General features: G+C 37.7%; 1 protein-coding gene across 1 annotated transcript in view; it reads left to right on the top strand.

The window, feature by feature from the left end:
* THEMIS (thymocyte selection associated) overlaps positions 1–21,831 on the top strand; it is a 197,936-nt gene that overhangs the window by 35,523 nt on the left and 140,582 nt on the right. The window contains exon 2 of the mRNA XM_005897593.2: positions 2,713–2,871. Coding sequence (XP_005897655.1) covers positions 2,713–2,871 — 159 coding nt within the window. The remainder of the gene's footprint in view (positions 1–2,712; positions 2,872–21,831) is intronic.

The raw sequence follows: 21,831 nt of genomic DNA, 5'->3' as shown, positions 1-21,831 counted from the left end.
CATAATTCTTTCTCTAATCTCTCTACCATGTAATTGCTTAGTTAAATTCTGCCAATTTACTCCCACAATGCCCTGTATTTTCTGTATTATAGCGTTCTTATAATCTGCTGCAATTGTTTGCTTACTTGTCTCTTCCCTTCAAAACAGTGCTTCTATGGAGAAAACATATGCATTGGACCTCTAATGCATGCGTGTGTGCTCAGTTACTTCAGCTGTGTTTGACTCTTTGTGACCCTATGGACTGTAAGCCACCAGTGTCCTCTGTCCATGGCATTATTCCAGCAAGAATACTGGAGTGGCTTGCCATTTCTTCCTCCAGCGGATCTTTCTGACTCAGGGATCAAACTCACGTCTCCTGCAGCTCCTGCATTGGCAAAGGAACTCTTTACCACTGAGCCACCTGGGAAGCCTCTATATCTCTAATTACAATATCAATTAGATTACTGCCAATTACAATGTCTGACACATAGTAAGTGTTCATTAAAGATTGCTCAATAAATGAGGAAGGGAGGTTGATGTGTTGGTAGATATACAATAATATAATGCAGCATTTTTTTCATGAAGCTTAAAATTAAATTGGGAGTAATAGAAACTAAAGTCATAAAAAGTTAAGTACAGGATGAGATAATACTGTAAAAGTAAAATGCTACTGTGAGATTAATTGCCAAATGAGAATCAGCAAATAACTATTCTGAGCTCACTGGAAGAAAATGTCACTGTGGATTTATTATTATTATTTAATATCCCAGTGTGTTCCATAAGGGATTTGAGATGGCCAACAACACAATGTATTGAAGTTAATGAAAAGTAATGAACATATGTGTTTGTAGTTAAGGGAATAATGTGAGAAAAGAAGCAAGTTTTAGAAGGATACGAGGAGTGCATACACTAGCTTGTCTGCAAAAATGACCCTCATTTTTGGACAATAAGATTGGTGTGCTAGATTTCATTTCCATTCTGCCTGGAAGGCTGACTCCTGTGGAGTCAGCAGCTCCATTGTCCTCTAGCTTCTGGCTGAACTGGGGTGCACTGGCTTATGATCCAGTGGAGGAAGAGTGAGATCAGGACATTTATGTTCTCATGTTTTTTAGAACTGGCTGTGCTTGTGTGTAAATTGCCCCTTTGTTGAAACCTCTGTGTTGTTGTTCAGTTGCCCAGTTGTGTCCTTTTCTTTCCCACCCCATGGACTGTAGCACACCAGGCCACTCCATCCCTCACCGTCTCCCAAAATTTGCCCAAGTTCATGTCCATTGCATCAGTATCCATTGCCCAAGTTCATGCCTATTGCATCCATTGCACACATGAGTCATGCTGTGTAAGGCCATCCAAGATGGACCAGGTCATAGTAGAGAGTTCTGACAAAACGTGATCCACTGGAGGAGGGAATGGCAAACCACCCCAGAATACTTGCTCTGAGAACCTCATGAATTGTGTAAAACCTCCTTAAATCATTCTGATTTGCATATGTCCCCTGCTCCCTGTTGAGACTGATACAATCACAGAATTGTTTAAAGCTAGATTAAATGCCATTTCCTTCTGCAGAGGATCTTCCTGACCCAGGGATTGAACCTGGGTCTCTTGCATTGCAGGCAAATTCTTTACAGTTTGAGCTACAGGATAGACCTAGATTAAATGCTGGGCTTAGTAGCTTTCATAATAACCATTAATGCTATAAAAATGTTTTAGATACCTGCTATATCTGTGAGAAAGGGTCTCATAAGAGAAAAATTCAGAAAACCAACCAACTAACCTAAAATCTTATGCTCTTATTGTTCATATTTTAGTGTGGTAAAGAGGATTTAAATCATATTGGAGGAAAGGAAATTGATATATTTTAAAATCCCACAGTTCTGCAATGTTTATTTATATCAACCTCTAGTTTCCTGTTTTATTGTAAAGTGACAGTATCACAGAGATGTAGTTTGGGGGTTGTTTCCTGTTCACTGAGGGTAGGTTATCCAGAACTTTTGCTTCTCCTGTTTCCTGTTGCTCATCTTTTACTTATTTCACTGTTCAATGTTTATCCATCAGGAGATATAAAAGAAAACTTAAATAGATGAAAAATTTAGGTTTGACATCTATGGTAAAAGGTTTCTTAGGAAGAAGACCGAAATCCTGAACTAAAATGAAGCTTTTCAGTTTGCCTGGATTGGTCTGCCCTCTATTGCCATCAGATATTGAGAATTGTTTCCAGCTTGTCAAAAACAAGAGAAAAAGTGGGCAAAATGTTATATTCATGATGATGAAAAGAACTAGGTATTATAAATAGATGTAATGCTCTTAATATGAAACCCAGGTATACAAACCCTCTGTCTTTGGAGATTAGATTGTATTACAACCTTGTTTGCAGTGTTTACTTAGATCATTATTGACTCATGTGGGTTTCACTCTGTGACCTAGCAAAAAAATATCATCAATTCCAGCAGGGAAGACATGGCTGAGCTTGACCTTGGAAAGTTGAGCTAGGGGTACTGAAGAAACCATAAATTCAATTTACAATAATAGCTAAAATAAGATTGTTTACACTTTGCCAGTGGATGAAGTGAAAAATCTAATCTTTTTCCTAGCACATGTTGTACATTTTGCCATGCTTGATTAAATTCCTGTTTAGCAGGGGTCTAAGAGAAGAACTGAATAAAAACGCTTCATATGAGGATTTTGATTCCTACTTTGGTCTTCATTATTGAATTCTTTTTTTCATCCTCTTTTCAGGTTCTATTTATGAAATGTTTGGAAATGAATGCTGTTTGTCAACAGGAGAAGTTATTAAAATTACTGACCTCAAAATTAAGAAAATCATGGCTGAAATTTGTGAGCACGTTGAGGGTTGTGTGTCTCCACAATCATTTGAACTGCCTATGAATTTTCCAGGTACATATTTTGCAACCATTTCTCATTTGTAAAACTGTATTGTTAAATGTTATATAATCTCTACAACTGAAAACAATGAAAAAATGGTATTTTTTGTTTTATTCTAGGGTAGTGGGTGAAAAACTCAAGTCTTATAGTTCAGTGATTTTTAAGGACTAACAGAAGGCAAATATTTTCTTGCCTTTTCAGTAAACATGTTTTACTTAGGAATTAATATTTTCTGCTAAGAGATATTTGTGAGTTCAACTATATGCACCATTAGTTGAGCTAGATAGTGGGAATGAAGAAATTACAGATATATTTTCATAATTTATGTAGAACTAATTAATCTTTCTTAATCATAGTTGCACTCTTTATTCCTAGCTCCCTGGATCACTGCTAAACTTCATTTTCTGGCCTTACTGACAAGTTTGGCTTCTCTTCTTTGTCTAGATAACTCTGTCATCAAAAATTAGCTTAGATATTATGCCTCCTAGAAAACTTTTGCTGACTTTGTAATTCAATCTAGATATCACTCTTCTATGTTACCATAGTATCTTGGGCACCATACTATACACCTTCAGTTCAGTTCAGTTCAGTTCAGTCGCTCAACGTGTCCGACTCTTTGCAACCCCATGAATCGCAGCACACAAGGCCTCTCTGTCCATCACCATCTCCCAGAGTTCACTCAAACTCACATCCATCGAGTCGGTGATGTCACCCAGCCATCTCATCCTCTGTCATCCCCTTCTCCTCCTGCCCCCAATCCCTCCCAGCATCAGAGTCTTTTCCAATGAGTCAAGTCTTTGCATGAGGTGGCCAAAGTACTGGAGTTTCAGCTTTAGCATCAGTCCTTCCAAAGAACACTCAGGGCTGATCTCCTTCAGAATGGACTGGTTGGATCTCCTTGCAGTCCAAGGGACTCTCAAGAGTCTTCTCCAACACCACAGTTCAAAGCGTCAATTCTTTGGCGCTCAGCTTTCTTCACAGTCCAGCTCTCCCATCCATACATGACCACTGGAAAAACCATATCCTTGCCTAGACAGATCTTTGTTGGCAAATTAATGTCTCTGCTTTTCAATATGCTATCTAGGTTGGTCATAACTTTTCTTCCAAGGAGTAAGTGTCTTTTAATTTCATGGCTTCAGTCACCATCTGCAGTGATTTTGGAGCCCCCAAAATCAAAGTCTGACACTATTTCCACTGTTTCCCCATCTATTTCCCATGAAGTGATGGGACCAGATGCCATGATCTTCGTTTTCTGAATACTGAGCTTTAAGCCAACTTTTTCACTCTCCTCTTTCACTTTCATTAAGAGGCTTTTGAGTTCCTCTTCACTTTCTGGCATAAGGGTGGTGTCATCTGCATATCTGAGGTTATTGATATTTCTCCCTGCAATCTTGATTCCAGCTTGCTTCTATCAGCCCAGTGTTTCTCATGATGTACTCTGCATATATGTTAAATAATCAGGGTGACAATATACAGCCTTGACGTACTCCTTTTTGTCTTATTCTTTAGACCAGAGTTGGCAGGCTTTTTTTGTAAAGGACCAGATGGTAAATATTTAAGACTTCACTTGCCAAATAGTCTTCATAACAACTACTCCACTCTGATGTTGTTACATGAAAGAAGCTACAGACACTACTTAAGCCAGTGGTTGTGGTTCCATATAAATTTATTTCAAAATCAGGGGTTGGCAGATTTTGACCTGTGAACTATAGTTTGGTGAACTCTGCCTAAGAATAAAACCCATATAGGAGACATCAGAGACACAAGTTCGATCTCTGGGTTGGGAAGACCACTGGAGGAGGTCATGGCAACCCACTGCAGTATTCTTGCCTGGAGAATCCCATGGACAGAGAAGACTGGCAGACTACAGTCCATAGTGTCGCAGAGTTGGACACAACTGAAAAGACTTGTCATGCACGCATGCAATGTGGCAGTAAGGTGTGGCAGGGGTAGAAACATTCTCTAGTCCTATGATTATGTTATAATATTTTTGTGAACTTGTGCCTCTGAATTGTGAACTTCACGAGTGCTTCTTGGTCCCCTTCCCCACATCCTTAGTTGGGACAGTATGGCTAGAGTGGGTTGGAGTTGGGTATTTCCCTTCTCCCTCATGGAAAACCAGTGCAGGCTAAAGCTGGGTATTTCCCTTTCCCCAAGTGGAAAGGCGAGAGTGGGCTTTCTTGTGTATTTTCCCGAAGTTGAAAGCTAGAGTGGGTGTTAGCTGTGTATTTTCATCCCTCCAGGTCAGTGACTCTTAATAAAGCACAGATTAAGAACAGAATGCTCTGGTCTGTTTCAAAAAGGGTTTTTCTACCTTCCCTCTATGAGAAGCATGAGGGGATTTTTCTTTGATATTTACTGTGAGAGCTAGGTTGAGTTTTTGGTGGTAGAACTTAAAAAATTTGGTCCCTCCCTATGACTAGATCTCCCTGAAGGTTTTTTACTCTCATACTTGTCCACTGTAAGCCTCCAGCAATTTGTTGACTGCAGTTCAGATTTGTATACGCTGGTACTGGTTTTTGTAGCAGTTTCTTCTCTAGTAAATTGTGATTCTCTGTACTTGCCTGTAGGTCTCTCCAGTTGTGGAGGCAGTACTTTGTCCTCTGATCTCACTTCTCTAATGTACCTAAGAATAGTTATTGAATTTTTCAGTTTGTTCAGATTTCACTTTTCTTTTGGACAGAGGGATATCTGCCAAATTCCTTGTATGCCAGACTAGAAACCAGAAGTCTGGTGCTTTTTTTAAAAAAATATCTAATTATCAGATCAGATCAGATCAGTCTCTCAGTCATGTCCGACTCTTTGCGACCTCACGAATCGCAGCACGCCAGGCTTCCCTGTCCATCACCTACTCCCAGAGTTCACTCAAAGTCACGTCCATCGAGTCAGTTATGCCACCCAGCCATCTCATCCTCTGTCGTCCCCTTTTCCTCCTACCCCCAATCCCTCCCAGCATCAGAGTCTTTTCCAATGAGTCAACTCTTAGCATAAGGTGGCCAAAGTACTGGAGTTTCAGCTTTAGCATCATTCCTTCCAAAGAAATCCCAGGACTGATCTCCTTCAGGATGGACTGGTTGGATCTCCTTGCAGTCCAAGGGACTCTCAAGAGTCTTCTCCAACACCACAGTTCAAAAGCATCAATTCTTCGGCACTCAGCCTTCTTCTCAGTCCAACTCTCACATCCATACATGACCACAGGAAAAACCATAGCCTTGACTAGATGGACCTTTGTTGGCAAAGTAATGTCTCTGCTTTTGAATATGCTATCTAGGTTGGTCATAACTTTCCTTCCAAGGAGTGAGCGTCATTTAATTTCATGGCTGCAGTCACCATCTGTAGTGATTTTGGAGCCCAGAAAAATAAAGTCTGACACTGTTTCCACCATTTCCCCATCTATTTCCCATGAAGGGATGGGACCGGATGCCATGATCTTCGTTTTCTGAATGTTGAGATTTAAGCCAACTTTTTCACTCTCCACTTTCACTTTCATCAAGAGGCTTTTGAGTTCCTCTTAACTTTCTGCCATAAGGGTGGTGTCATCTGCATATCTGAGGTTATTGATATTTCTCCCTGCAATCTTGATTCCAGCTTGTGTTTCTTCCAGTCCAGCATTTCTCATGATGTACTCTGCATATAAGTTAAATAAACAGGGTGACAATATACAGCCTTGACGAACTCCTTTTCCTCTTTGGAACCAGTCTGTTGTTCCATGTCCAGTTCTAACTGTTGCTTCCTGACCTGCATACAAATTTCTCAAGAGGCAGATCAGGTGTTCTGGTATTCCCATCTCTTTCAGAATTTTCCACAGTTTATTGTGATCCACACAGTCAAAGGCTTTGGCATAGTCAATAAAGCAGAAATAGATGTTTTTCTGGAATTCTCTTGCTTTTTCCATGATCCAGCGGATGTTGGCAATTTGATCTCTGGTTCCTCTGCCTTTTCTATAACCAGCTTGAACATAAGGAAGTTCACAGTTCACATATTGCTGAAGCCTGGCTTGGAGAATTTTGAGCATTACCTTAGTAGCGTGTGAGATGAGTGCAATTGTGCGGTAGTTTGAGCATTCTTTGGCATTACCTTTCTTTGGGATTGGAATGAAAACTGACCTTTTATATGTGTGTATATTTAGTGATTTTTTCAGTATTAGTCCAGGGATTACAATTAATGTCTTAATTTTTAGCAATCTAGTTTGGATTAGCCAATCTAATTTCAATGGTATAAAAATTTGGCTCCCATATAGCTCTGTTTCTTACTCCTTGGTTCAGTTCAGTTCAGTTGCTCAGTCATGTCCAGCTTTTTGCAACCCCATGAACTGCAGCACTCCGGGCCTCCCTGTCCATCACCAACTCCTGGACTCTACCCATTGAGTCAGTGATGCCATCCAACCATCTCATCCTCTGTCGGCCCCTTCTCCTCCTACCCTCAATCTTTCCCAGCATCAGGATCTTTTCAAATGAGTCAGCTCTTTGAATCAGGTGGCCAAAGTATTGGAGTTTCAGCTTCAACATCAGTCCTTCCAATGAACACCCAGGACTGATCTCCTTTAGGATGGACTGGTTGGATCTCCTTGCAGTCCAAAGGACTCTCAGAGTCTTCTCCAACACCACAGATCAAAAGCATCAGTTCTGCGGCACTCAGCTTTCTTTTTAGTCCAATTCTCACATCCATAAATGACTACTGGAAAAACCATAGCCTTGACTAGATGGACCGTTGTTGGCAAAGTAATGTCTCTCTGCTTTTTACTATGCTGTCTAGGTTGGTCATAACTTTCCTTCCAAGGAGCAAGAGTCTTTTAATTTCATGGCTGCAATCACCATTTACAGTGATTTTGGAGCCCCTCCAAATAAAGTCAGCCATTGTTTCCACTGTTTCCCCATCTATTTGCCATGAAGTGATGGGACCGGATGCCATGATCTTAGTTTTCGAATGTTGAGCTTTAAGTCAACTTTTTCAGTCTCCTCTTTCACTTTCATCAAGAGGCTCTTTAGTTCCTCTTCACTTTCTGCCATAAGGGTGGTATCATCTGCATATCTGAGGTTATTGATATTTCTCCTGGCAATCTTGATTCCAGCTTGTACTTCTTCCAGCCCAGAGTTTCTCATGATGTACTCTGCTTATGGTGTTTTTATTATTATAAAAATCATATCTTATACATTGTGTGCCCATCAGCACAGATTGTGACTTTTTTATGCAGCTTTTTTTTTTTAATAAGCTAGGAGGAAAAAAAAATGAAAGCAAAGCATTCATTTAAATGTCTTTTACTTTTGTAGTTACCTTTATTGATAACTCTTATTTCTTCACATACACTAGAGTCACTGATTTGTGTCCTCTCATGTCAGCCTGAAGTACCCCCTTGAGTGTTTTCTTGTATGGAAGGTTTGGTAGTGATAAATTCTCTCAATTTTTGTTTATCTGGAAATGTCTTAATATTTTCTTTATTTTTACAGGATTTTTTTTTTTTTCTGGACAGAGAATTTTTGGTTGATAGTCCTTTTCTTTCAGCACTTTAAGTATGTCATCCCAGTGATTTCTGTCCTCCATGGTTTCTAGTAGAAATTAGCTTTTAATTTTATGAGAAACCCTTGTACATGATGAATCTTTTATTTTCTCCTCCACCCCCACCCCCCCCACCAAATTCTCTATTTGTTTTTACTTTTCAACAGTTTAATTATGATGTGTCTAGCCATGGATCTCTGAGTTTATTCTATGTGGAATATGTTGAGTTTCTTAAAGTGTAGATTAATGTTTTTCATCAAATTTTGGAAGTTTTTACCATCATTTCCTCAAATATTCTTTCTACACTTTTTTCTCTTTCTTCCGAGATATTCATTTTTCACATATTGATATGCTTGATGATGTATCACAGGTCTTTGAAGCTCTGTTTGTTTTCTTCATACTTTTTGTTTCTTAGAATGTATAATCTCAGTTGACCTACTTTCAAATTTGACTTATATTCTCTATTTGCTAAGACTTGATTTCATACTTCCTTTTCATCCTGTAGACACAGTTTCTTTCGTTTCTTTGAATATATTTAACATAGCTGTTTGAATTCTTTCTCCAGGAACTCTAGTGTCTGGGCTTCCTCAGAAACAGTTTCTGTTGATTGAATTTTTTCCCCTTGCTTATGAGCCAGACGTTCTTATTCTTTTGCCTGTCTTGCAATTTAATGTCGAAAATTGCATATTTTCAACAATATAATGTATCAACTCTAGAAGTTGGATTCTCTTCCCTCCTCAGGTCTTCTTATTGCTGATTGTTTAGTGATTCTTCTGAACTAAGTCTGCAAAGTTTACATTCTCTGTTACATACAGCCATTGAAGTGACTGTATAGAAGTCACTTCACTTCACTTCTGCTATAGAAGTCATTGCTTGGAGGGCAATGAAAGTATGGACAGAGATTTCCTTAAACAACTGGAACCAAGAAGTTTCCCAATCTTTGAAGAGATTCTGTGTTTACTTGGAGATGCATTCAAACACTCAACCAAGCAGTTGAAAACTCTTGCTTAACTTTTATTTCCTGCTCATATAAAGCTTCAAAGTCAACCAAAATTGAAAGTTTATGGACTTCTCAGGTCTTTCTTGAGCATGCACACAGTTTTGGGCATGTGCATGGTCATATACATTTATGTGGCCCTCTAGATTTCCAGGAATGTGTTAGAACTTCTCAGTGTCCTTATGGACACCTCATTCCTGAGCTTTTCATTTTAGGCTTTTTGGTTAACCTTCCTCCTCCCCAACTGTTACACACCACAAAAATTAAATAATTGCCTCTTATTGTTTTTGACAAATGCCATGAGGAAAAGTCTTTTCCCCCTCACTGAACTCAAAATAGACCAAATAGAGGCAGCATTACAAACAGAATCTTCCACGGAGTCACCAGACATGTCAAATAATAAGTATTTTTGAGAATGAGATTTGAAGGAACTCCAGCTTCTGCCCCATCTTATGACTGCTGGCTTTGCTATGATTGTAGGCTGTTGGTTTTCAAGCTACTATGAAGTTGAAGAGGGTAGGAAGAGTGGGAATACAAGCAAGTTAAAATGCCACAAAGTTTGCTGTTCTTAAAAAGATTCAGCTCTTAATATTTTTCCATTAATAAATTTTCTCCAGATTGCTGTAATTCTTTGATTAGTTTCCAGAGTTCTGAAAAAATTAATCCTGGTGATTTTTTTTTTTAAACCAGTTTCTCTATTGCTTTTATGGAGGAGACAATTTTCAAAGGCCCTTTTTCCACCATCCCTTTGACATCATCCACTCTTCTGTATTGAAGTAAAGTATACAAATGTAGATTCTTAATTTCTTGTTGATAATTCAAAAGTTTGGATGAAGATGACCATAACATTGACAATGGTATGCATGGTACCCTTTCTTTGCAAATAAAGACACCTACTGAAGAAAGATATATAGCTTTTAATCAGTAAATATAGCTGTATAGATGCAACTCCAGCAAATGAAAACTCAAGCAACAATTAAGAAAGAAAAGCTTTGTAGTGAGTTGGCAAGGACTCTTTAAGGGAACAAACTGAAAGCTGATTTTTTGCTAAAATGTGAGTGGGAAATTAAGCTTGCAATATACATAGCTGATTACATCACATATCAATGTTATGTTTCTAGATATATTTATTATGTTACCTAAAAAATCTTCAATATAGTAAAGGAAATAAAAAGCAATCACTTCAACTGTTTATGGAAATAAACATATTGTATTAGAAGCATAATTTGTTTTTTTATTAAGACAGCCCACTTGGTTAAGTCCTTTTATGAGCTAGAAAACATGTCATTCTTGTCAAATACAACAAAAATACATTCTGATATTTGGTAGTCGATTGCATTCTCCACATACACCAGTAAATCATGTAAAGTTTGGGTTATAGTAAAGTTCCAATCTAGATTACTTCTTGGAAATATTTGTTTCTCCTTCACAGTGTTATTAAACATGTGCAATAAATGCTTTCTCTTTAGACATAAGAAGTATCCTAAGTTTCAGTATACTTTTTTTTTCTGATGGTAAAAGTTTATTTCCAAGCAGCAAACTTACTTAATATCTCTAAACCGTATGTTCAAGAAAGGCTGTGGTTGCATCTGTAGATTCACCATTAAAATTACATGGTTAGATTGAAGACATTTTTCTGTTTGAATTTTTAGATCATATTTTATGAATTTTATTATTGTGGAAGAATACTGTTGTGTAGGTGTGTGGAAGTGTGGTAGTAGAACTTAGATATGGAACATTCTCTGCTACCCTACACTCTATCCTGCCCACATCACAGTCTCAAATGAGAATCCCAATGATGTGTCAGACACTGTTCTAAATACTTATACATGTAAAACTGTTCTAAACACTTTTATGTATATATGGGTTACTAATTGAATTCACATTTTGCATATAAGGAAACAGAGTTACAGAAAGGCTAAGTAACTTACCCAAGATCACATAGTCAAGTAAGTGGTTATGTTAAATCTACCTTGGTGGTGGTGGTTTATTGCTAAGTCGTAACTGACTCTTGTGACCCCACAGACTGTAGCCCTCCAGGCTTCTCTGATTTCCCAGGCAAGAACACTGGAGTGGGTTGCCTTTTCCTTCTCCAGGGAATCGTCCTGACCCAGCAATTGAACCTGTGTCTTCTGCATTGTAGGGGGTCTCCTGCATTGCAGGCAGATTCTTTACCGCTGAGCCGCCAGGGAAGCCCCTAACTCTACACTAGCACTGCCCAGTAGACATTTAATATGCTTTTTCATCAAACATTTATGTGGCTATCCGAGAAAGCTTCATTTCTTCTACTCTTGGGTTTCTCCTAAGTGATCTAAGCAAGCCCAAAATGGAAATCATAGTCTTCTATAACCTAATCTCAGTAGTGACATACCATCATTACTGCTATATTTTTTGATCACACAGGTGAATACTGGTGATCTGGGTGGGGACTACACAAAGATGTGACAACCAGGAGGTAGGGCAGGAATCACTGGGACCTATCTGGGAGGTTACCAAACACAAATATTTTTAAAAGTTAAAAAAAAAGTGAATTAATTTTACAAATATATTTTATTTAAAACTCTGTGTCTAAAGTATTGGGGCATCCCATCTGCCTGCAATGCAGGAGTATTGGGTTCAATCCCTGGGTCAGGAAGATCTCCCAGAGAAGGGAATGGCTATCCACTCCAGTATTCTTGCCTGGAGAATTCCATGGACAGAAGAGCCTGGAAGGCTGCCATCTATGGGGTCACAAAGAGTTGGACATGGCTGAGAGACTAATATACTTTCACTTTCACCTAAAATATTATTCTTTTTATATCTAATCAGTATAAAATTATTGAGATATTTTACATTATTTTCATGTCAAGCATGAATTTTTAATACATTAAAACCAAGCATATATTTTCCACTTATAGCACATATCAAGTCTGGTCATGCAAATTTCATGTGGCCATATTTCAAATGCTCAATGCAGTGCTCCAGCTGTGGTACTGTATTGGAGAGCTACAGTATAGATCCAAACCATTCCAGAGTCTGTGCTCTGGAGCACTTCTTTCTTAATCATAGAAAAGAGTAAAGTAGTCTTTCTGTCAACCAGCATCAGTGTTATACTGAGGATCTGCAAACAAAATAAAAAATTAAGAAAACACAAAAAAGAACAAAAATTAAACAAACAAAAAATTATGAGGATCTACAAATCCCCCAGATACATGGCATTCTTTCTAACTTTTCTGTTATATGCAGTAAGCCTTGTAATGTTTCTAAATTAATGCTACTCTTAAATAACATAAAATAGGAATTTTAAATGAATGTTGGAAATTCATTAACTATGAAATTTCTTTCATATGTTTAATGGACTTGAGTCATGCTTTAAAGACAAACTTTAGACAGTGCTTCCTACATAAATTAATTGCTACCAGATAAGTGGATAAATGGATTTCATTTGTCAAGAGGTCAAGCCATCTTTAAGTAGCCTTGTAGCTGCCAAGCTGACTTGCCATGCTTCATAAATTAGATCAGTCATGAAACAATAAGCCCATATGAATGCAGCAGTTAATTTCTCATGGCACAGCTGACAGCGTGAGCAACATGCTTTAGTGGTTCCCCTTGAGTCCCATCTCCCACAGGTAAGATGGGACTGAGCCAGGTGGATGTCTAATCTACAGTGGAGAAATATTGAGTTCAGGAAATCTCCAAAGTGTAATGGGTGCTTCCCAACCTGCCATTCTTTGCCCTTGAAGAAAATGCTGCCTTTATTACCTGGAATGTAAGAAAATATCTTGGGAAAGAGGAGGGAGACTTTAGGATCCTAGAATGTCTCTCAGGAGGGAGATACTCTCTACTATTTCCATACTGGTCAGGAAACAAATCTTTTACCTCCAGTTTCTGAGGCATGTGAAATGCTATGGAGAATTATCCTTTAACGTATCTGTATTACTTAATAGTAAAACTCTTTCTAAAATCATTTTAATTATAAATGTGAAAATTATAGGAAAGTAGTAATAATCAGTGACAAAATTGGATGAGTAATAACAGTATTTCTTCATGAAATTGATTAAGGTTAAATGATTAAAATTTATGAAACTTGCTCCTTTATGCATGGGTACTAAAACACCTAATACATTGACATTTTTCAAAATGAATTTCTCATTGTTTTATTTGGGAAAATATATACTTAATTGATAGAAAACGTAACACTACATTCAGTGGTGATTTATTATGTTTCATGTACCATTAGAATGACTAAATCTTTTATGTTTAGCCATTTTATGATTGTAGCTATAATTTTTTACTATAATATCAGTTTATAAAGGGACCTGATAGGAAAATTGTGTGAAAATATTTAAAATATACTTAATAGCTTTATAATACATGAATAACAGCTTGTCTTCATTTTTTAAATGACTTACATTAAAAGAAGCAATCTATACACCAGAATTTGCTGTTATTTTTCCATCTGGATGTTATGATGACACGTGATTCAGAAAAGCCCTACTTAGGGCTCCCCGATTTCTGGACTATTTTCTATTTCAGGAATCATGGGCCATTCTTCCAGGTTTTGTGGGTCAACTTCTCTTAAGACATTTCTTCCCCTCTGTGCTCACTTAAGCAAAATAGATTCATCTCTGTCTCTTACACGAAATATTTTCCTAGACTGGTCATCTTATACCACACAAGAAAATGTGAAGTCATCTAAATGCTCAAAAATTAAGACTTTTACAATAATTTTTAGCTCCATTTTTTTCCCTGTGTTTTCTTCTCTGTAGTACGTGATCAGATTCCTTTTCCTAATCTTTGGTCTTTGAATAACTAAAGTATATATTATCTGAAAGACAAATAGACCAGCAGTTCTAGTTCAAAATGTTCTCTTTGCCCAGCTGTGTACCTCTTAGAATTAGACTGGAATTCTGTCAGAAAGATGATCTTAAAATAGACTCTTTTACAACTGGCACTATTCTATAAGTTCTCATAATATTAATATTGTAAGCACTTCTTCAAAAAATCTATGTCATCACTTTTTGCTCTTACCATCTCCTTCTTTTTCATGAACAATTCCTTCAAAGCTCCTTATGGTGTTGCCTCAGCAGTACCAACATGGACTCTTATGAGAGGAACCGGACTGGACTGTCCACCCAAATTGTCTACTCAGGGCTTCATTTCTTGAAGTAGATGTTGCTAAAGAACATTGCTGTACTTATATTTAGTTATATATCAGAGATTTAGAGTTTATGTCATTGAAGAAAAGATTTTTAATATTTTGTTTTTTAGAGCAATTTTAGGTTTTCACAACACAACTTGACATGAAGTACAGAGATGTCCCACATACACCCTGCCTCTGCATAGACCTAGCCTCCTCGATCTCCTCCCAGAGTGGTACACTGGTTACAATTGGCACATCATACTTGACACATCACAATCATTGAGGTTCATGGTTTACATTGTGCTTTACTCTTTGTGCTGTGTGTCCTAAGGGCTTAAAAAAATGATATGTATTCACCATTATGTAATCATATTAGAGTATTTTCACTGCCCTAACGATCCTCTGTGTCTGGTCTCTTCATCTCTTCCCCCAAACCTCTGGCAACCATTGTTTTTTTTTTTCACTGTTTCCATGTGTGCTATGCGCTCAGTCTCTCAGTCATGTCCTACTCTTTGCAACCCCATGGACTATGGCCCATCAGGATCATCTATCCATGGAGTTTTCTAGGCAAGAATACTGGGGTGGGCTGCCATTTCCTACTCCAGACAATCTTCCCAACCCAGGGATTGAATTCACATCTTTTGCATCTCCTGCATTGGCAGGTGGATTCTTTATCACTGCACAACCTGGGAAGCCCAAATGAAAGTCAAAAAAGGGAACAGTGTGTGTGTGTGTGTGTGTGTGTGTGTGTGTGTGTGTGTCTACTCAGTTGTGTCCGACTCTTTGTGACCTCATAGACTGTGACCTGCCAGGCTCTTCTCTCCATGGGATTTCCCAGGCAAGAATACTGGAGTGGGTTGCCATTTCCTACTCCAAGAGGTCTTCAGGATCCAGAGATTGAACTCACATCTCTTGTGTCTCCTGCATTGGCAGGCAGATTCTTCACCACTACACTGTATTCATACTTTTGCCTTTTCCAAAATATCATACAGTTGAAATAGTGGAGTATGTAGTCTTTTCAGATTGGTTACTTTCACTTAGTAATATACATTTGAGGTTCCTCTATGTCTTTTTGTGTCTTTATAGCTCATTTCTCTTTAGCACTGAATAATATTACATTGTCTGGTTGTACCATAGTTTATATATCCATTCACTTACTGAAGGACATCTTAGTTGCTTTTAAGTTTTGACAACTATAACTAAAGCTGCTATAAATTTCATGAGAGTATTTGTAGGAACATAAGGAATCAGTTCAGTTCAGTTCAGCCGCTCAGTCGTATCCGAATCTGTGCGACCCCATGAACCACAGCATGCCAGGCCTCCCTGTCCATCACTAACTCCCGGAGTCCACCCAAACCCATGTCCATTGTATTGGTGATGCCATCCAACCATAAGGAATACAACTTTTTAAAGTTATAAAATATACTGATTTCTTCTAACTTTGCAGATGCCACATATATCTTGTAGAAACTTAGAAAATGGAAGAAAATGCAAAGAAGTAAATGTAGAAAATGGAAGAAAATTCAGGGAGCTATAGTCTCATCATCACTAGAGCTATTTAGCATTAATATGTAGTGCATTCCCTTCCATTGTTTACAAGTGCATTGTACACCTACACACATATAGACACATGTTTTCATATGAAAAATAAACATATTTGTGAGGACTTGCCAATGTCATTAAATATTCTTCAAAACATGATTTTTATTTTCTATATAATGGTCCATCATGTGGCTATACCATAATAAATCCATTCCAAACATGATCATTTATGCAATTTCATTAGAACAGTCTTCTGGCTAAAGTTTTGTCTGCACTTGTGATTATTATGATTTCATATACATAAAATTATGACTTCAAAAGTAAAAATGTTTTTAAAGTTTTGATGCATATTGCCAAATCACATTCAATAAAACTTCTGCCAATTACATTCCACTGCACCAAAGAATTGATGCTTTTGAACTGTGGTGTTGGAGAAGACTCTTGAGAGGCCCTTGGACTGCAAGAAGATCCAACCAGTCCATTCTAAAGGAGATCAGTCCTGGGTGTTCTTTGGAAGGAATGATGCTAAAGCTGAAACTCCAGTACTTTGGCCACCTCATGCGAAGAGTTGACTCATTGGAAAAGACTCTGATGCTGGGAGGGATTGGGGGCAGGAGGAGAAGGGGATGACAGAGGATGAGATGGCTGGATGGCATCACTGACTCGATGGACATGAGTTTGTGTGAACTCTGGGAGTTGATGATGGACAGGGAGGCCTGGTGTACTGTGATTCATGGGGTCGCAAAGAGTCGGATACAACTGAGAGATTGAACTGAACTGACTGAGAAACTAATAAGCGAAGAAGGCAATGGCACCCCACTCCAGTACTCTTGCCTGGAAAATCCCATGGATGGAGGAGCCTGGCAGGCTGCAGTCCATGGGGTCACCAAGAGTCGAACATGGCTGAAGCGACTTAGCAGCAGCAGCAGCCGCAAAAACTAATAAGAGGCCCAATTTGACTGCTTTTTTTGAAGTAGGGGAGTTGGTCTGTTACACTTAGTTTTTGATGATGAGGTTAATTTTCATCTTTTTTCTAACATACTCTGTGCCTTTTTGCATTACTTTATTGGGAAGTTAGAGACGGTCATGTCTAGGCTGCTAGACAATCGACATTTAAATCCCTCTCAGTCAGATATAAAACATATGGAGCTCCAGTTTGTTTATCTGCAGTGTCTAAAGTGATCATCAACAGCAAATCCAGTCTCTCTGATCTCTTTTGCAAATTATTTTCAGGGCCAAAATCTGAATAGTCTGAACTAGTTTCAAAGGTGTTAAGCCTTGCCAGATCTCCCAGCACTCTAACGAGGTTCATCTCAAAAACTGCTCATGAGCTCTTGCTGACCAGGTACCAGGTCAGATCTTTTGTATGAGGTTCAGGAAAAATTTTCAGAGCCAATCCAGTGGGAATTATGGTGGTATTCCCAACTGAAGAGCCATTGCCAATTTCAGGTGGGATTTTCAAATTTATGTTATTTGAGTTAGTTTTTTGGTTGCCTGCTAATATGGGATCAAGAGGATGTGCTTAGGAAGAAAATATTCCTTTATACATGCTGGTGAATTTAGAAAAAAATGTTTGGTTTTCTTTATTGTGCAAATCAAAATCTATTTAAATCATAAGCTCTGAAATCCATTTAGAACTTACGGTTACATTGGAAAACTATATCTCTTCCTAATTTGAATTTAATGTAAACTGATTTTTAATTGTTTTGTATAACCATGGATAACAGATTTTTTTGAACACTGCATGGTAAAAATCAGCAAATATGTCAGAAAAAGCACAACATTAAAGGAAACACCACAGCATATGTTGACAGTTATAGAAGAATTGCTGCTGTTTTCACCCTTCACACCAGAATAATTTTTTCAATATTTACCTCCCATGTGTAGAGAGGGAAACATATGGGGCTTTACATAATCATAAGCATAAACAGGTGGCTACTTAGGTACATTTAATTTGCAAGCAGCATCAATACTGAACAACACAATCAGCACCACATAGCTCCCAAACTCTTTCCATTAGCAAAATTAAGATCATTAAAATAGAGGGAGGGTATACTCCTCCCTCAATTGGCTTCAACTACCCTTCAGAGCCATGAATAAAACACATTTTCAAAAATGCCTTGGCATTTTGCTGCTTCTTTTCTTCAAGGGAACTTCAGCAACTGTGTATAATGTATACCTTGTGAATAGCTACAACCAGCGCAATATTTGCATTTAAAATGTGCTTACATCTCCCTATAATCAGCTTATTATGAGCATAATATTATGATGGTTAAATTCTAAGCAAATTTATCGAAGCATGGAGTCAGACAGACTCCTCAAAGCCACCTGGAAATATTTCCCCAAAGGCAGTCCAGCTAAAGAAGTCACCTGAGGCGCTTTTCCATAAATAAACACTCTGGCATAATCTACAATGGTTGCTGGGAATTAGTTTTACTCGGCCTGTGTCACTTACTACTGAATTGTGGATTCTGCATATTTTGTCTCATCTAATTTGACCCAAACTGAAATACCTAGTGTGTAGTCTTTTGCCCTATAAGTGTTAGTCTCTCTGATGTTATAACCATCCTACAATGGCTTAGAACTCCAGAGTGAAAGAAAATGAGGTGAAAGAATAGCTATTATTTTTTTGTTTTTTTCCTTTTTTGGTGCTTGCTATGTATTAAGTGCTATCTAAGTGTGTTACATGTATTGACTCATTTAATCATCAGAATGACTTTATGAGGAGGATGATACAATATTCTCCATTTTACAGAAAAGGAAATTATAACTTGAGAATCTAAGTTCTCAACTTTACACAGTGGGGAAGGACTGAGGTCAAAATTAAACTGTTTGAATCAAAAATTCCTACTCTGACTACTTTACTTTACTGTTGGAATAGTAGTATGTTGCTGGCCCTGAAAATGCTAGTGCCTGAAATCACCAAGGGCCAGAAATAGTAAATCTGTAATATTTCGACTATCCTCCTAATAAAGCCTTATGAAAGATTTGAGGGGACTAATTGTCTATGGGGGTTCTTTCCAGTCCTGAAGCCTCTTTGTGTGTGTATTCTTATAATAAAAGGGGCAGTGCTCTGCAGAACTGCAAGAGTCCAGAGAACTGTGCTCTTGTCAAAATTCATGAAAAGAAAAATTTCTCACATCTTCTCACTTCATCCTAGGTCTATTACTCATTCTCACTGCTTAGTAGAGACAAAGTTTTAACATGAACAAGGATATATGGTACTTTTATTAATAAAGTCATGATTATAACAGAGTTTTAGGCATAGACATAAAATTATATCATTTTATTTTAGAATCTAACATTATTTACATGAGTTATTTGCTAAATATCTCAAATGTGTTAGATATGCATAGTCAAACCTTTTAAGGACTTAGTGGGAAAATAAGAGTTTTTTTCATGTGGTGTTTGAACCATTAAAGTAAAAATGAATCAAAAGATTTTATGATTTATTATTTTTTACCCCCAAGTAAAAGAACTATTAAAAACCATTAATAGCTATTATAGATAATTCTGATTTCATTATACATGTAAAGACATTCAAACATAGGAATCTACATCCTCACTTAGCATTTAACATTTAACAGACTTGGTCACCATCTAGATATGTCTTCTCCCCCCCTAAATACCCCATTAAATTCCTATGCAAAATTTTCTTACGAACTTTGACTTTCCATGCGTTCCTTTTTTGCTACTCTTAGAGACTTCTGTCAAGATTGTTAGAATCACTTATCAGTTGATGATTTTCAATAATCCTATAATTGACTCTGAGAAATCTGAAAAAGTTTTTTACAGCTTGGATGTTAATATTATTACATTTCATTACTTTGCCCAAGAATTTTGTGGGGTTTTTTGCTTTGATAGGGTATTTCATGCATCTCATTAAATCTGAAATTAAGTAGAGATAATTGAACTAAAATTTCTAGTCAAAATACCAAATTTGGGGTAGTATTGAAGAAGATAGTTTTTGTAGGATATCCTGACTTAAGAATTACCTTGGAAATATAACAAATAATAGGAAAATGCAGAATAAAAAACTTACATAAGCAAGTATAAAATAACAGGGATCCTTAAGAATTTGATAAGTTCTTTTTTTTATGTCTTCATACATTATATCTTCTTTTTTTTAAAATTTTATTTTATTTTTAAAGTTTACATAATTGTATTAGTTTTGCCAAATATCAAAATGAATCCTCCACAGGCATACATGTGTTCCCCATCCTGAACCCTCCTCCCTCCTCCCTCCCCACACCATCCCTCTGGGTCGTCCCAATGTTCATTGCAGCACTGTTTATAATAGCCAGAATTTGATAAGTTCTAATGAGGTGGATGAAACTGGAGCCTATTATACAGAGTGAAGTAAGCCAGAAGGAAAAACACCAATACAGTATACCAATGCATATATATGGAATTTAGAAAGATGGTAACAATAACCCGGTGTATGAGACAGCAAAAGAGACACTGATGTATAGAACAGTCTTATGGACTCTGTGGGAGAGGGAGAGGGTGGGACAATTTGGGAGAATGGCATTGAAACATGTAAAATATCATGTAAGAAACGAGTTGCCAGTCCAGGTTCGATGCACGATACTGGATGCTTGGGGCTAGTGCACTGGGACGACCCAGAGGGATGGTATGGGGAGGGAGGAGGGAGGAGGGTTCAGGATGGGGAACACATGTATACCTGTGGCGGATTCATTTTGATATTTGACAAAACTAATACAATTATGTAAAGTTTAAAAATAAAATAAAATAAAAAAATAAAAAAGAATTTGATTGCAGGACAAAGTGCCATTTTAAGAGGCAGAGGCATATACCCTCACAAAAATAAGTGAAATACAGTTTGCTTTACTGGCAAAGAGACTGTACTGGCAGAGAGACAAGACACAAGACAAAAAGTACATCATATCTTTTGTACAACAAACACTTTTGATTTGTCTCTAAATGTTCTTCTTCACATAGATCAGTCCATTGGAAAGTTTTGAGCAGTATCTCAAATATATATGTATTTATTTAAAATTATGTGCTTGCATATATATTTTATGTATTGTTAACCTATATCTCTGGAGAAGGCAATGGCACCCCACTCCAGTACTCTTGCCTGGAAAATCCCATGGACAGAGGAGCCTGGTAGGCTGCAGTCCATGGGATCGCACAGAGTTAGACACGACTGAGTGACTTCACTTTCACTTTTCACTTTCATGCATTGAAGAAGGAAATGGCAACCCACTCCAGTGTTCTGGCCTGGAGAATCCCAGGGATGGGGGAGCCTGGTGGGCTGCCGTCTATGGGGTTGCACAGAGTCGGACACGACTGAAGCGACTTAGCAGCAGCAGCAGCAGCAACCTATATCTCAAAGGCTAATTTCTCTATGATGATAATGGATATAAATCTACATTTTGACAACTTTAAAGTGCTAAAGAAATTTCAGCCACCTTTCATATTTTATTAGACTGGAGTGTCATTGTTTTATTTCATAATATGGCTAAAGAAAAACTTGAGTGAGAGTAGAAATGTCAGCTTCATCATTTTTTGCTCCTTGTTTGTGTTGTATTAGTTTTTATTTTCAATACACAATTTTTTTTGCAAGAAGTGTGTGAAGTCGTTTATCCATTTGGTGAGATTTATTTTATTTAAAAACGGTGATAGTATATTCTGGAAACCCACTTAACATATGGCCAGGTGATCTGCTGCACACTCAGAGTACATGATCTGATAGGCAGTGTTGTCAGCCCCATCAGCTTGTTCAGTTCCCTGGACTCCCACATGCCTACACCTACAGGCATGTGGCCACCTGATATATGAAGAGATGAAA

Source organism: Bos mutus, chromosome 9, assembly GCF_027580195.1.
Source record: "Bos mutus isolate GX-2022 chromosome 9, NWIPB_WYAK_1.1, whole genome shotgun sequence".
NCBI classification, from domain to species: Eukaryota; Metazoa; Chordata; class Mammalia; order Artiodactyla; family Bovidae; genus Bos; species Bos mutus.
This window is presented reverse-complemented; position numbering and strand designations above follow the sequence as displayed.